Raw genomic sequence first — 16,390 nt, 5'->3', positions numbered from 1 at the left:
TATAGGCTCAGAGCTGAAGGGCATGTGGACCGTCCTGATAGGAACATGTCCGACACGTGTCTCGGTCGTTTCCCGAGATACTTCATAGGAGTAGGTGTCTTAGCCCTTTCGCATTATAGGCTCAGGGTTGAAGGGCATGTGGACCGTCCGGGTCGGAACATGTCCCACACGTGTCTCGGTCGTCTCTCTAGATACTTCACAAGAGTAGGCGTCTTAGCCCTTTCGCCTTATAGGCTCAGGGCTGAAGGGCATGTGGACCGTCTGGGTCGGAATCCGACCCGACTTTTACCTGAGAAAGACTGAGTATGACCTCGGTCGACCTCATTATGGGCTAATCGGTCCTTACCCGAATTTGCTCGTTCCTGGTCAGAATCCGATCTGACCCCTCTACATGGGTGCACTCGGTCAGAGTCCGACCTGTCTGCTCCACAGGGGTAACTCATCCAAAATCTGATCTGACCCCTCTACATGGGTGCGCTCGGTCAGAGTCTGACTTGTCTGCTCCACATGGGTAACTCGGCCAAAATCTGATCTGACCCTCTCACATAGATATTGATCCGATATCAGGGACAAAATCTCATCTTTAATGACAAAATATTCTCTAGATTAGACGGTTGAAGAAATCCCTACATTCTCGGGGCCAAGGAGGCCCGTAAGCAAGAAACTATAAAGTCAAAAACTCTAGAGTTGAGAAGGCAGATTACACTTTTGAATGCTCTGACTTTGAGGCTTGACCTAGGAAAAAATCCTAGTGCACCCCTTGGCCAGAACAAATATTATTGTAAATTTTTATTTTTAATTTTTGTAATTCTATCACATATAAGTAAATTTTGTATTGAAAATTAACCTTTTAATTATTTTTTAATTAATATTTTTTATTAATTAATTCATCTTGTACTAGTTTTTAATCTAAAATTTTTGTTGTTTTAAATTTATTTTTAAAATTTATTTATCCACATAATTTGAGATACTAAAACTCTCAACAACGAAAGTATCGTTTGCTTGCCTTGAGATAATGTGTTAAAGTATCGTGTGCTTGCCTTGAGATAATGTGTTAGTATTTCCAATAGAATTGCTTATAAGTAATTTCACTTGCTACATCAATCTTATTTTTTTCCTTTTTCTTAAGTTGCTTATTATCAATCCTATTGAAGATGGTCTAACAACCAAGAAAAGAAAGGCCAATTACTTAGTAAAACGACTTATTTAAATCCATGACTTTGACGCAAGGGTGCCATCATCATATTTCTTTGCAAAGTAAGACACCATTGCATTCTAATGTGCTAAGTACTATAATGTTTATCATATATCATTTGTCGAATATAAGAGTTATCAAGGTCGTACACGTGAACCAATAATAAAGACTCGTTTTTAGAAAGAAAAAAAAAAACAAAATACAAAAAAATGATGAAAATTATTATTATTATTATTTAAATAAAGTCTTTCAACCAAGTGGGTTTATTAATTGGAACTACAATAAAGTAGAATTTTTCTTATTTTTTTTTTACAGCAGGGCGTTTTATCTTTCTTCTTTTTTTAGCACAAGTTATTTATTAAGTTAAGAAGTAAGTAATCGGATCCATTTAATTTGTTAATAAAAAGGACCAAGTCCCGATCAAGAAAGACATCATGTCTTTGACGAAAGGGTGCCATAATGTATCATCATATTCTTTTACAAATTGCAAAGTAAGCAAACCATGCATTTAACAACTCGATGATTAACTTCTTTAAAATAAATCAAATTAGAAATAAATGGTTTTTAATGTATTTATCATCAGACTCCTATCTTCTAAATCTGCTTCGCATTGGTAGCATTTTTTGGGTTCGGTTAGATCAATCCAATCCATCGATCGATCTGATCTGAATTTAATAACACTATTTTTATTTTCTTTTTTAAGTTGTACATGATCGGAATCCAATCACTAACTAAGCGTTTAAGAAGCCAAATGAGAGAAAAAAAAAGAATAAAGAATATAAAAAAAAATAACATTGTTAAAATATAAAAATAAAAGAATTTCTTTTTCATTTATATATTCCCAATAAAACTCAATAAAAACACAAATATAAGTCTTGAACCAAGAAAAAATGACAAAAATATTAATTAAGCAACAAAATATAAAACAAGACTAAACCTTTTCTTTTTTTTTAATCCATAGCAATTAAAAAAAGTTTTGGTTTTAATGAAAATGAGTACGTATTAATTGGAACTACATATCTTAAAAGTAGAGATTTTCTTCTTTTTTATTGACAACAAGATTTTTCATATATTTTTTTGACAGTGAGGTTTTCTTATGTTTTTCTTACACCAAGGTGTTTCTTATGTTTTGTTTTTGACATCAGGTTTATGTTAAGAAGCAAGTAATACTGGATCCATTTAATTTTTTAATTAAGCATTCAAGTCGCGATCAAGAAAGGTATCATGTGCTTGCCTTGAGATAATTTCTTGGCATTATAAAACAACCAAGAAAGACATCAAATTGATTTGAATTTTAAAAGTAGTAGGGATGAAATTCGTGAAAGAAAAAACTAAAGGGATCAAATCAATTCGAACTTTAAAGTAGTAATATAAAAAAAAAATGTAACTAAACTGAAAAATGTAATACAAGATTAAACCTAGAACTTAAAATAGGATTATTGTGATAAAAGTCACTTTATTTCTAATTAATGAAAAATGGAAAAAAGTACAATTCTAAGGGCATTGAATTTTTCTTTTTTTATTAATTGAAAGAGATTAATTAAAGAACAAAATAAAAAGGTATAAACAGTGTTTTCAATATTTTAATTTTCTTTTTCAGAAAAAAGAAAAAACAAAATCCAAGAAAATGATGAAACTTTTTTTTTTTAAAATAAAGTCTTTCAACCAAGTGGGTTTATTAATTGGAGCCACAATAAAGTTGAATTTTTCTTATTTTTTTTACAGCAGGGCGTTTTATCTTTTCTTTTAGCACAAGTTATATATTTTTTAAGTTAAGAAGTAAGTAATCGGATCCATTAAATTTTTTAATGAAAGTAATTGGATCCATTTAATTTGTTAATAAAAGGGTCCGAGTCCCGATCAAGAAAGACATCATGTGCTTGCCTTGAGACAATTCCTTGATATTTATAAAACAACAAAGAAAGGCAGATTAAATTACTTAAGGAATCAACTTTTGCGAATCCATGTCTTTGACGCAAGGGTGCCATGTATCATCATATTCTTTTGCAAATTGCAAAGTAAGCAAACCATGCATTTAACAACTCGATGATTAACTTCTTTAAAATAAATCGAATTAGAAATAAATGATTTTAAATGTATTTACCATCTGCTGACTCCTATCTTCTAAATCTGCTTGGCATTGGTAGCATTTTTTGGGTTCGGTTAGATCAATCCAATCAATCTATCTGATCCGAATTTCATAACACTAATTTTTTTTTCTTTTTTGAGGTGTAGATGATTGGAATCCAATCACAAACTAAGCGTTTAAGAAGCCAAATAAGAGGAAAAATAAATAAAGAATATAAAAAAAATAACATTGTTAATATATATATAAAAAGAAAAGAATTTCTTTGTCATTTATATATTCCCAATAAAACTCAATAAAAACACAAATATAAGTCTTGAACCAAGAAACAATGACAAAAATAGTAATTAAGCAACAAAATATAAAACAAGACTAAACCTTTCTTTTAATCCATAGCAATTAAAAACAGTTTTGGTTTTAATGAAAATGAGTACGTATTAATTGGAACTACATATCTTAAAAGTAGAGATTTTCTTCTTCCTTTTTATTGACAGCAAGATTTTTCATATAATTTTTTTACAGTGGGGTTTTCTTATGTCTTGTTTTACACCAAGGTTTTTCTTATGTTTTGTTTTTGACACCAGGTTTATGTTAAGAAGCAAGTAACCTGATCCATTTAATTTTTTAAGTAAGCATTCAAGTCCCCATCAAGAAAGATATCATGTGCTTGCCTTGAGATAATTTCTTGGCATTATAAAACAACTAAGAAAGACGTCAAATTGATTTGAATTTTAAAAATATTAGCGATGAAATTCGTGAAAGAAAAAACTAAAGGGATTAAAACAATTCGAACTTTAAAGTTGTAAGCTAAAAAAAATTTAACTAAACTAAAAATGTAATACAAGCCTAAACCTATAACTTAAATGAGGATTGTTGTGATTAAAGTCAGTTTATTACTAATGAATGAAAAATGGAAAAAGTACAATTCTAAGGGCATTGAATTTTGTATTTTTAGTAATTGAAGGACATTAATTAAAGAATAAAATAAAATTAAATACAGTGTTTCCAATATTTTAATTTTATTGTGATTTTAAATATAATTTTATTATGATTTTAATAAACACAATATTAATTTAAGTACTCTTATGTTAATCGTTGATCAGATCCTTACTAAGATCCTTACTAAGGATTCATTTAGACAAATAACTTATTTAAGATTTTATGTAATAAGTTCTTATGTAATAAAAATTTGTGTTATAAGTATTTAAAATTATTAGCTATCATTCACCTCATTTTAGTTTATAATAATTAAAAATTGAGAACCCTAAATTAAAAAAAAAAATTAATTCTATATATTTTACAAAATCACAATTAAAAATTATTGAATAAATATTAGCTAACAACAAATTTTGGAGAAAGAGGAAAAAAAATACTCATAGGGTAAAAGACTAATAAAGTAAGTCCAAGTTTCTTTGAAGAGAGAGAAGTTTCTTGGATTTGAGTGAAGATTCAGACATATATATAGCAACGACATTGATAGATATATTGTGTTAGTTACATTCATATCACTATTATATACCTCCGAGTGAAATAAGATGAAGACGTGAAAATGTTGAAGGTACACCCATCAAGTTAGATCTAACACAAGCTCAGAATTCTTCAACACTTATAAAATGGAACATGTCACTGCTAGACCTCCCAGTCCTCCGACTGCTGAAGCTAGAATCCCCCGTAGGGGAAGCTTCAAGTTTAGAATATTTCGAACTGTCCAAGAAGGTTAGAATTCTTGAACCACTATGTTCTTGAACCAACTTACATGTAAATTTTGATAAATATTTTTTCAGTTTAACTCAAAAAACCACACACACATATTTTATTTATATATATATATATATATATATATATATATATATATATATATATATATTCATGTACTCAATAAGTCATAATTAATTCATAATAAATTTTAAAGATACAATAGTTAAATTAAAAACTTTTATTATATAGAAAATTATATTATATATCAAATTTTAACGATTCAATCATTCAAATTAAAGTTTTTAACGCATAGATCAAATCGGAAAGTTTTTAGAAAATTTGAAAATCATTTGATACTTCGTTTTATTAATTTGAATCAATGTATAAAATGATTTTATCATTATCTGTCAATTTGAATTAATGAAATAGAGTATCAAATAATTTTCAAATTTTATACATTAATTTGAATTAATGTATAAAATTATTTTTATAGTAATTAATCTTTATATTCATTTTGATACCATTTTTTCTATTGAAATTTAAAATAAATGTTAAATAAAATTTAAAATATAATATAACTTTTCAAATTAATAGTTTTATGATAATATTATGTGTGTGTATGTATAAATTTTATATAATTGTATAATTTATGTGTTAACAAATCAATTATAATAAAATATGAAAATATATTACTTTATAATTTTATTAAAATTATATATATAGAAACTATTTATATAATTGTATAATTTATGTGTTAAAATTATATAAAGAACTTGGAGCAGGACCTAAGGCAATTGTCTCATTAGCTTTGTCTCAACATCCACACAAACACGTACCAAGACACACAATATAGAGGAAATAAGACAATACGGCAAACAAAAGTTTAGAATAAAAGTGCATTAGTCATAAAAAAGATTTTTATATGAGAAATAATATTTTGCAACACAAATATATACACATTTGATTCCTTAACGGTGATGGTTTTTTTCTTTTCTTTCTTGTATTTTATTTTTTTATTGATTTTCTCTCATTTTTAATTATATTTTTCTACTCTTTATTATGATATAAAATTTAAAAGAAAATTTTAGTTCTTTTTATAAGGTATTTTACAATTTCTAAGTTTTTTTTTTTAATTTTTTTTTCTTATTAAAGATTGTGAGTATATGTGTTTATTGTTATTGAATAATAAGAAGAGAAATTAAAAAATAAATGTTCATTATGTCTCACCTTTTGAATTCTACGATTATCAATAATTTTATTGATAAATGGTGAATTAACTTTGATATAAATTATAGGGTATTATCATCATGTCTCTAGTGATAATTAATAATAAGTAAGAAGGATCAAATTAATATTCATCCATCTTCCCATGATTATAGTTTAAAGTTTCTACACATATATTAAAGATAATAATATATTAGGGGTGACAAAAAGGTTCAATTCACCTAAATAGGGTGAGGTGGGTTAACCCATCAAAGAAAACAAGTTAAAAAGATGTAATTCAACTCACTTGACAATAAGTAGGCACATTAGTTGATATTCTTGAGTTGGTTAGTTAGAACTAGAATGAGTTGATTGGTTGATACACTTTGAATACACCCCAATTTAAAAATAAGTCTCAATTAAAGTTTTTCAATATGCATTATGAGTTCAACCTATAATTTTATTATTATTTATGAAATTGATTAGAAGGGTTATAATTTTTCATGCAAAAGGTAAAAATAATATATATTTCTATTAAAATCAAACACTATACATGAAAATGCACTAGTAAAATATGTGTGATTAAAATAATATATTTCTATTTAATATAAAATGAGAATAATTACTTAGAAAGAGAAATTTAGGCTATAAAATAAAAATACTAATTCAACATAAATTCATCACAAATTTATCTTTTTAAAACACAAAATAAAATAATGTGAGTTTGCGAGTAGACACATTGAGTTGATGGATTGAATGAGTTGGTGAATTTATTTTCTCAACCCAACCCACAAAAATAAATAGATCAACCTACCAAGTTCAACCCACATTATCATCTCTATAATAAAGGTATCACTTTTTGATATATATATTTTTTTAATTAAAATAGTCTATTCTCTAACTTATTTTAGTTGTGGTTGTTGAATAATATATAAGGATACAAATTAAACATAAATATAATATTATGTTAAAATGTGAGAACGTCACTTATTTTAAAATATTTTCAAATGTTAAAATTATAGTTATTGTAATGAAGAAAATACATCATCATATATTTTTATAAAACCAACTAAAATAACAACTACTTATATTAATATTCATAATTTAATTATAAGTGTCTTATAATAAGAACATGAGTTAATATTCATTTTATCATCCCTGTATTCACAAATAAATTTGATTAGTCTTGGATGGTTGGCTTCTATTCTAAAAGCCTATCTTGATTACGAAAGGAGATCTTTAATTTGCAACTTCCAACAAAGGTATGTTTCTTCCATGTCGGCCCAACATATTAATTTGTAATTTTATTATTATTATTTAAATTTTATTTTACATTTTTTTTAATTTCAATTAAAAAATGGTACCAAAATGAATATAAGGATTAATTTCTATAAAAAATAGTATAATTTATATACCAAAAAATTAATAAAAATAATTGAGATAAAATCGTAAGAACATCTTGTTAATTTGATTCCTCTAAAAAAGTATATAGTTTTAATTATTTTGTATAAATATTAAATTAATTTATTTTATTATATTCCTACCATATTATAAAATATTTTAAAATATGAAGCCACTTTAAGAAAATTATTTGAATTTTAATAAATAAGATTTAAAAAAAAAAGTTATTGTCTTAATTTTATAGTAGTGGTGATGAATTTTTTCTCAAATTTAAAAATTTTAGAAAATTACTAACAAAACAAATTAGTGTCTCATTAGAAATATTAGATATATTAAAAACTAACTTATTAAATTTATATAATATATGTTTATAATAAAAAAATTATGTCTTAGTCCTAAAACTTATTAGACATTGTCCAGGGTGCGATTGTGGCCACTTAAAGAAGTGAAAGAAGCCACAATTCCTATCAAATTTTCTGAAATAAATAATCTTCATTTTGAGGACTTGCCAAACTTAAGGAGTATATCTTCTGGTGACACTGTCGAATTGCCAAACTTAAGGAGTATATTTTCTGAAATAAATTTTATAGTATATTTTTTTAGTTGTGGTTGTTGAATAATATATGAGATTATAAATTAAGAAAAATATATTAATATTACATTAGAAAGTGAGAATATCACTCATTAATTTTGAGATATTTTCAAATATTAAAATTATAATTATTGTGAATGGAGCGAATACATCATTATATATTTTTATAAAACCAACTAAAATAATAACTACCACTACAAAAAAAAATGTGTGATTTGTAGTGGTTATTTTGGCCGTTTCTAGGGTTAAAAATCGCCACAAATCGCATTAATGACGTCATAAATAATCGCCAGATTTACAGTCGCCAAAAACCTTTGCCGCGGATATTTTGTAAACGCTGGTTTTGAGTGCTAGAAAATTTATTATTTTTGGCTTGTTTGACATTTTCTGGCTGTTTGAAACCGCCACAAAATTTCAGTTTTGTTTGACTTGTTTGTCATTTTATAGCGGTTTGAAACCGCCACAAAATTCTTTTTAATTATGCACAATACAAAGTTTCTGACGATTTTTAAACTGCCACAAGATTATTATTATTTTTACTTGTTTTCATTTTCTGGCGGTTTTAGTTGCCAAAAAATATATTTTTTATTGTCTCATATTTTCTGACAATATTTAAAGATTGTGGCGATTTAAAATTGCTGAAAATATGATTCTTTTGTGGTGGTTAAAGTAACTGCCAGAAATATAATATTTTTTTGCAGTTTTTTGAAACTGCAAGAAGAAAACCCCCCTAATTATATAATTTTTTTGTAGTGTACCTATATTAATATGCATAATTTAATTATAAGTTTCTTATAATAAGAACATGAGTTAATATTAATTTTAGCATTCCTACATTCACAAATAAATTTGACTAATCTTGGAATTGACTTCTTTACTTGAAGAGTTTCATCTTTACCAAGTCTACTCTAACTTCCAACAAAGGTATGTTTCTTCAAGCTCGGCCCAACATATTAATAAGTAATTTTTTTATCATTATTTAAAAGCTATTTTACATTAATTTTTTAATTTTAATTAAAAAATGATACTAAAATGAATATAAGGATTAATTTCTATAAAAATAGCATAATTTATATATATAAATTAATAAAAATAATTGAGATAAGATCGTAAGAATATCATGTTAATTTGGTTCTTCTAAAAAAAATATTTTATAGTTTTAATTATTTTGTATAAATATTAAATTAATTTATTTTATTATATTCATACGATATTATAAAATATTTTAAAATATGAAATCACTTTAAGAAAATTATTTGAACTTCAATAAATAAGATTTTGAAAAAAAAAATATTGTCTTAATTTTATAATAGTGATCGATGATGAATTTTTTCTCTAATTTAAAAGTTTTAGAAATTACTAAAAAAAATTAGTGTTTCATTAGAAATATTGAATATATTAAAAATTAATTTATTAAATTTATATAATATATGTTTATAAAGTACACTCCAAAATAGTAATTGGATTAGTTATCATTAGATGATGAAATTTCTTAATTTTTAATATTTAATTAAAAAATTTATTAATTAAAAATTATTTAATTATATAAAAATAAAACATAAATAAAAAAATATGTCTTAGTCCTAAAACTTATTAGAAATTGCCCAGGGTGCGATTGTCGCCACTTAAAGAAGTGAAAGAAGCCACAATTCCAATCAAATTTTCTGAAATAAATAACCTTCATTTTGAGGACTTGCCAAACTTAAGGAGTATATCTTCTGGTGACACTGTGGAATTGCCATCTTTGGAGCATGTGATTGTGAACCATTGCCCCATCTTAAAGAAGTTTGGTATGGGAACAATAAAACACTCACAGTTAAAGTCACTCATCTTAGACGCTCAAGTTCAAGTTGAAGACGACATTGATACAAAGATTGCCCATATTTTTGAATTCTTGGTTAGTTTTCCTCTCCTAAAACACTATTTGTTAAGTAATGAAAAATACAAATTTAGTTATAAGTACACAAAAAAGAATTCACACTTAATTATAAATTTCGTTGCTTTTAGTCTGAATTATGTATAATTTTGATTAAATAATTTTTTTAGTGAACTAAATATGCTCATTTGTATTTAACATTAAGAAAATTTGATTTTGATTAATTTTCTTCTACTTAATTAAAATACTCAAATTCCGCTTTTCTTTCAAAATATTGAAATCCTTTTACTTAAAATTTACCACCCTTAGAACATCAAATTTAACCCAAACAACAAAAAAAATTAGTTGGAAGTGATTCTTCTTGGAATATGTTTTTACAATCTACAAAATCCTTCGAAATTAGTTCATTTTACATTAATGTTTTCTTTCTAAACTTTTAACATTATTTTATATCTTAAATCTAATAAAATTTTAAGTATTTATAAAAAAAAATATGAAAATTGACATAAAGATTAATTTACTTGATTTCAAAATTAGAGACATAACTTAAAAAAAAAACTTAAATGATTATAATCACAAATATTTTAGAGTAAAAGGCAAAAAAAAAGGTGTAATTAAGTAAAAAATAATAAATATTATTAATATTTATATTTTGGTGAAATTATATATGAATTAAAAAAAATATAAAAGTTGAGTGAAGATTATAACAAGAGCATGCATAATCTTACAGGATTTATTCTCAACAATTATCGAGTACAATATTGGTGATTCTGAGGAATTAAGCAAGGTAATAGATAATATTCAACCTTCACATTTCACCAACTTGATATCATTCTCAGCAAAAAGTTGCGATGAAAGGATAAATAAATTTCTATCTCTTTTGATTAAGAGATCAAAAAAGCTTCAAGTTATCATCATTGAGCAATGCAAAACATTGAAACATTTGTTTGACCTCGAGGAACTTATGCCCAATGAGGATGGATTTGGTAAATATTTCACACAAATAAAGACGTTGGTATTAATAGAACTACATCAGCTAGCACACATATGGAACAAAGATCCAACTGGAATTTTTACCCTCGAAAATCTTCAAATTATACACATGAAAAGTTGCTCCTCTCTGAAATATCTATTCACTCCTTCTGCAGCTGAGAAACTTTCCCAATTAAATGAATTAAAGTTAGAGGGGTGTGAAATGTTAGAGACCGTTGTTGATAATGGTAGCACTAAAACAATTAAGTTCCCAACATTGAGCAAGGTGGAGTTCAAGTCCCTCTCAAGCTTGATCAGGTTTTATCACCATGTAGAATTCCCAAGGTTGAAAACTTTGATGATAGAAAAATGTCCTATGTTGGAAGAATTTACATCTGGTTTTGCAACAACAGATGAATCATTCACAATTGAAGGGGAGTCTTTCTCCGAGTTGAATGAAGTCAAGATAGATAGTTGTGGCAAGTTAATTTGTGTTGTCTCTTCTAGGACATTACAAGAGTTGGGGAATTTGAAGAAACTCATTGTTAGTCATTGTAATGCATTGAAAATGGTATTCAACATTTGTGGAGAAATATCTTATTCCAATACAGAGCTTTTGCAGCATCTTGATGAATTGATTTTGACTAACCTACCCAAATTAACTGACATCATCAACAAGAAAGTTGTTAGGTTCTGTCAAAAGATGCAAATCCTACAAGTGAGCCAATGTGATTCCATTGATTGGTTACCAATGTCTCTAATGCTAAGACATATGGAAATTTCTAACTGTGGGGCCTTGGAAAAAATCCTGATGTTCGTTAAAGAAGAAGGAAAAACTACATTTTCTCAATTGAAGTTTGTTTTCCTTGAAAACCTAATAAATCTGTTGATTGTCTTTCCTTTTGCATCTGAATTTCCATCCTTAGAAATATTGAAAATAAAAAATTGTCCCATTCTAATGACTTTTGTTGAAGTGTCCAATGAGTTGAAAGATCTTCAAGAATCTCGTGCTTCAAATTATTTCTTTCCAAATTCTGTAAGTTTTGGTTTATATTTTTTTTATATACTTATTATAAGCATGTGTGTATAAGATAAATATATAGGTATCTAGTGAAAATAACTTTTTACATAAAAAATTGAACATTAATCATTAAATCTTATTATGAATAATCAAGATTTAAATAACCAAATAATTCATATGATTTTTTTAAAAGTCAGGTGATGTTTTTAAGTGGCCTTCTTGATCTTTCACACATGATTATAGAACTTAAGTATACTTTCTCATTCACTTATAAAAATGACTTTGTCACTTGATAAATCTCCGTAACACACACTTGTGTCTATATATATATATATATATATATATATATATATATATATATATATTATTTTTATTATTTTTATTTATTATTTGTACAAATGATGGATTAGAAGTATGAAGTTGATTGATATATTTGCATGCCATGATATTGTTTAGTATTGTCCACTTTTGTTAGTTTTATTATATACGCAATCCATATTTTTAAGTATTGTATTTATATTTCTTCTTAAGCATTGAAATTATTATTTGTTTCTTGCAGTTGTCATTGGATAAATTAAGGGAACTTTATATAATAAATAAGGATGTTGAGAAGCTCTTCCACTACAATTGCCCTTCCAAATCATTTTGTGAATTGGAAAATTTGACATTGAGCAACAACAAAGTGTTGAGTTCCGTTTCTTTTAGCATGATCAGGCAATTCATCAATCTAAAAAAACTAACTTTAGACAAATGTGAGTTACTGATTGAGGTATTTAACCTCGAAGATGACAAACCAAATTATAATATCCAAAATGTGTTTCCTCAACTCAAGGCATTAACATTGAGTAACTTAAGCAGATTGAAATGTTTATGGAACAAGGAACCTCAAGTTCCATTTTTCTCCAATTTGGTATCTCTTTACATTGTCCATTGTGGTATTCTCAAAAGTTTATTCTCACTTTCTTCTGTCAAAAATCTTGGAAAACTCAAATTACTCAAATTGCACAATTGTGAGAAAATTAAAGAGGTAATTACCAATGAAAATCATGAAAATGTGTCTATCATTTTCCCTTTGATGGAATATCTTGTACTCAAAGATCTTCCAAAGTTAGTCAACTTTTGTCAGCAAAATGAAACTTTGAATTGGCCTAACTTACAAATAGTGAGGGCAATAAATATTCCAAGTATGGAAACATTTTCAAGTGGTAATCTCAACACACCATTGTTGAGATCAGTTCATATAACATTTTCTAAGAAAATTTGGCTCGGAAGTTTGAATAATACCATATCATATATGCACAAAAATCCAGGTATGTAAATTCTAATAATATTTAAAACATATCTCCTATAAAACACATTGATGGGGCATATTTGTACATCATTTTTTGCATTATTTTGTTCTCATTTGGCAGTTATAAGTGTCTTAAATTGGTAGTTTGGTTGTGATTCACTTTAGTGACCTTGAAGGTTTTAAATTCTAATTTCTAGTTAATTTCCGTAATTTCCCCACCTTGACAAATTGTCTTTCACAGATCATATCTTGAGCCTCTGAATTTGAAATTTGATGTTCTTGCTGTCCTTGGAAGGCTAAGATAGAGATCTACAAAAGTGTCACTCACAAGCCAAAGCTAATTTTGACAGTTTAAGGCCCAAGAATGCATTTCAAGCTTTTGCCTCTACACATGAGTGGGAATTCTCATTAAGAGTAAAACTTAGAAGTTTAAACATGTAATTAGTGGTTTGGGCTTGTAATTAATTAGATTTAGGCCCAATAACCTCAATGTCTATAAATAAGTGTTAGTAGCTTGAGTTGTAGACATAATCCTCATTTTTTAGATTTTAGACATGTTTCTCTTGCAAGTTTCTTTCAATTATCTTTCTTTCTCTCTCCCTATCTCTTTTGCAAATATCAAACAATTAAGCACTCATAAGAATGAAGAAGAGCAGTCATAATGATATTAGCTAAAACTATCTATCATTCCTCTAATTACAATATAATCTAACAATATAAAACTTAACAATATGAACACAAGGAGAACATCATCATCATCATCATTATCAAAGCAAAGCATCATCAACGTACAACAAACAAAACATTATCAGAGTACACAACAAAATCATGATAAGTACATAACTCATGACCGATTGGATCGACCTGCTCTAATACCACTAAATGTAACACCTTCTACCCTAATATAAATATATAATAATTAAAAGAAATATCTTATTGGGTTAAACAAAATTCCAATAAAATGAGAGTAGAGAATTCATATTCATAAACTTAAAACATGATCAAATGCGAAAAAATGAAACATGAGTTCTTCTAAAACAAAATACAATAAAGAAGTCCTAATTATGCCTAGCTATGCCCCGATGTCACATATCCTATCAGAGCAGGCCTAACTGAAGTCTAAGCCTCATCACCAACATCTTCATGCTGATGATCACCTGCAACACAATTTTAAACACATACACAGGACAACAAGAGAGTGAGAAACATCTCACTCGATTCTAAGTGTAGAAATAATAGTTAGGCAACACACACGCAAATCATACAAGCACAGTCATAGCCACACATTATTGAGGTACAAACTCAAATTATACATACAACAGTAACACATGCACAATCATTCATCATGCAATGATCTCATGGATTCGACTCATAAATGCATGTGGCTCCAGTCACGTGTCTCATAATCACATTTCTCATCATTTGATCACTGGTGACCCAACGTACACCTTGTTAGCTTGTTACATCACTTGGTGACACAAGGTACACTTGGTTAGCTTGTTACATCACTTGGTGACCAAAAGGTACACCTGATTAGCTGGTTACATCGGTGACCAAAAGGTACACCTAACTAACTTGTTACATCACGTTGTGACCAAACGTACACCTAATTAGCTTGTTACATCACGTGGTGACCCAAGGTACACCTGGTTAGCTCATAAATGCAAATGATGCATGTTACATATTCACAATTTCATTGACTCAACATTCACATTTCATATCTCATCATATCTCATGTCACATTATTTCACAATGTCATATCACAGATCATATGTCCACCTTTCATATTCTCATATCATATTCACATAGTTTCATACAAGAAACTTATCATTATCATATACATCAAAATAGTACATAAATCATACCAAGAACTTATCCAAAACATGAAGCCATCATCAACTTTACATATAATGCCTCAAATCATCCATAGACCATATTCCTAATTTTACTTCATAGGGTTTCCCAAAAGAACCCACAGAGCACTCTAATTCACATCAAAATTTATCTGTTTTCAAATTTAATCACATATTCATACATCTCATTCAATAAGGAGTATAATAGAGAAATCAGAAAGCAAAACAGAAAACATTCATATTTTGCCTGTTCCTAGAAGCAAGCATCAGGCAAGGGATTGGGGGCAATCCTACTACCCAACAATTATTCCCAGACCCCCGAGTGAGGTTTCTCACTCCCCATTACCTAGATAAGCCGAAGACAAAGCTAGAGCAAAATCTGGTTGACCTCCTTCTCATGGTTCTCCTTGGTCTTCAGAGAATGTAGAAGAAAAGAAGTCAGAAATGAAAAGTGTGCTTTTGGGAGTGTTAGAGCGCTCTTTTTATAGGCATTAAGAGTCACCATAATGGCCCATTCCAAATCCAGAATGGCTCGTTCTAGACTCTTTGTCATGTGTGAAATTTCAAATCCAGAATGGCCCCGTTCTGGGTTTACATTTAACCCATAACGACCATAGTTGGAACGAACCGTTCTCATCTCTGGAACAGCCTGTTCCCATCTTTTGAATGGCCCATTCCCATTTAGGGTTAAAGGTCATTCTGGTAGTCTAGAACGACCCATTCTAGTATGGGAATAGCCTGTTCTAGGCTACTAAAAATCAAGCTTTTTAATAGCTTGGAACTGTCCGTTCCAATTTGGGAATGACCTGTTCTAGGCTACTAAAAAACCTAAATAAATTTGATAAAAATTACTAAATTAACCTCCATAAAAAGTATGAAAACTAGGGTGTTACAATTGGTCGAGTATTTGAGGGTGGCTCAACCATCCATGGACACGGGTTGTGGTTGACCAAGTTCAAGATGATACTGTTCCAGTGCCTTTGCCCAATACAGAGGTTCAACTAGTGGGGCAGGCAACCGACACATTCTTAGCTTGGCCAAAACGTTTAGTGATGCCACTTTCAGCACGGACAAGGGTAATTCTATTATTTCTCTTTTATATTCTTATAATTATATTATTGTTTAACTAATTTTGATTCTTTCTTTAGATCAATCGTGGTAAGGAGGTCATGAGAGAACCTGTTATTGATGATGCTAATATC

At 28.1% G+C, this 16,390-nt stretch overlaps 1 protein-coding gene across 2 annotated transcripts; it reads left to right on the top strand.

The window, feature by feature from the left end:
- Positions 1-1,558: 1,558 nt before the first annotated feature.
- On the top strand, positions 1,559-13,915 carry LOC145954270 (putative disease resistance protein At4g19050). 2 transcript variants are annotated; one of them, XM_083068233.1, is made up of 6 exons: positions 1,559-4,997; positions 9,060-9,099; positions 9,784-10,072; positions 10,782-12,059; positions 12,604-13,354; positions 13,577-13,915. In XM_083068233.1, the coding sequence occupies exons 1-6, from the start codon at positions 4,895-4,897 to the stop codon at positions 13,594-13,596; spliced, it is 2,481 nt and encodes an 826-aa protein (XP_082924359.1). In that variant the 5' UTR covers positions 1,559-4,894; the 3' UTR covers positions 13,597-13,915. The 2 variants fall into 2 exon arrangements, with proteins under 2 accessions (XP_082924359.1, XP_082924360.1); XM_083068234.1 differs by lacking the exon at positions 9,060-9,099 and having other exon boundaries at positions 2,792-4,997.
- The last annotated feature ends 2,475 nt before the right edge of the window (positions 13,916-16,390 follow it).

The sequence above is a fragment of the Cajanus cajan genome, chromosome 2, assembly GCF_000230855.2.
Source record: "Cajanus cajan strain Asha chromosome 2, NIPB_CcT2T_4, whole genome shotgun sequence".
NCBI lineage: Eukaryota > Viridiplantae > Streptophyta > Magnoliopsida > Fabales > Fabaceae > Cajanus > Cajanus cajan.
This window is presented reverse-complemented; position numbering and strand designations above follow the sequence as displayed.

Bases quoted from the DNA above. Each gene is read 5' to 3' on its own strand.
- LOC145954270 (XM_083068233.1), top strand. From the start codon at position 4,895: ATGGAACATGTCACTGCTAGACCTCCCAGTCCTCCGACTGCTGAAGCT. The intron at 9,100-9,783 runs GTATGTTTCTTC...GAAATTGCCCAG, and splicing joins TACTCTAACTTCCAACAAAG to GGTGCGATTGTCGCCACTTA. The intron at 10,073-10,781 runs GTTAGTTTTCCT...ATAATCTTACAG, and splicing joins CCCATATTTTTGAATTCTTG to GATTTATTCTCAACAATTAT.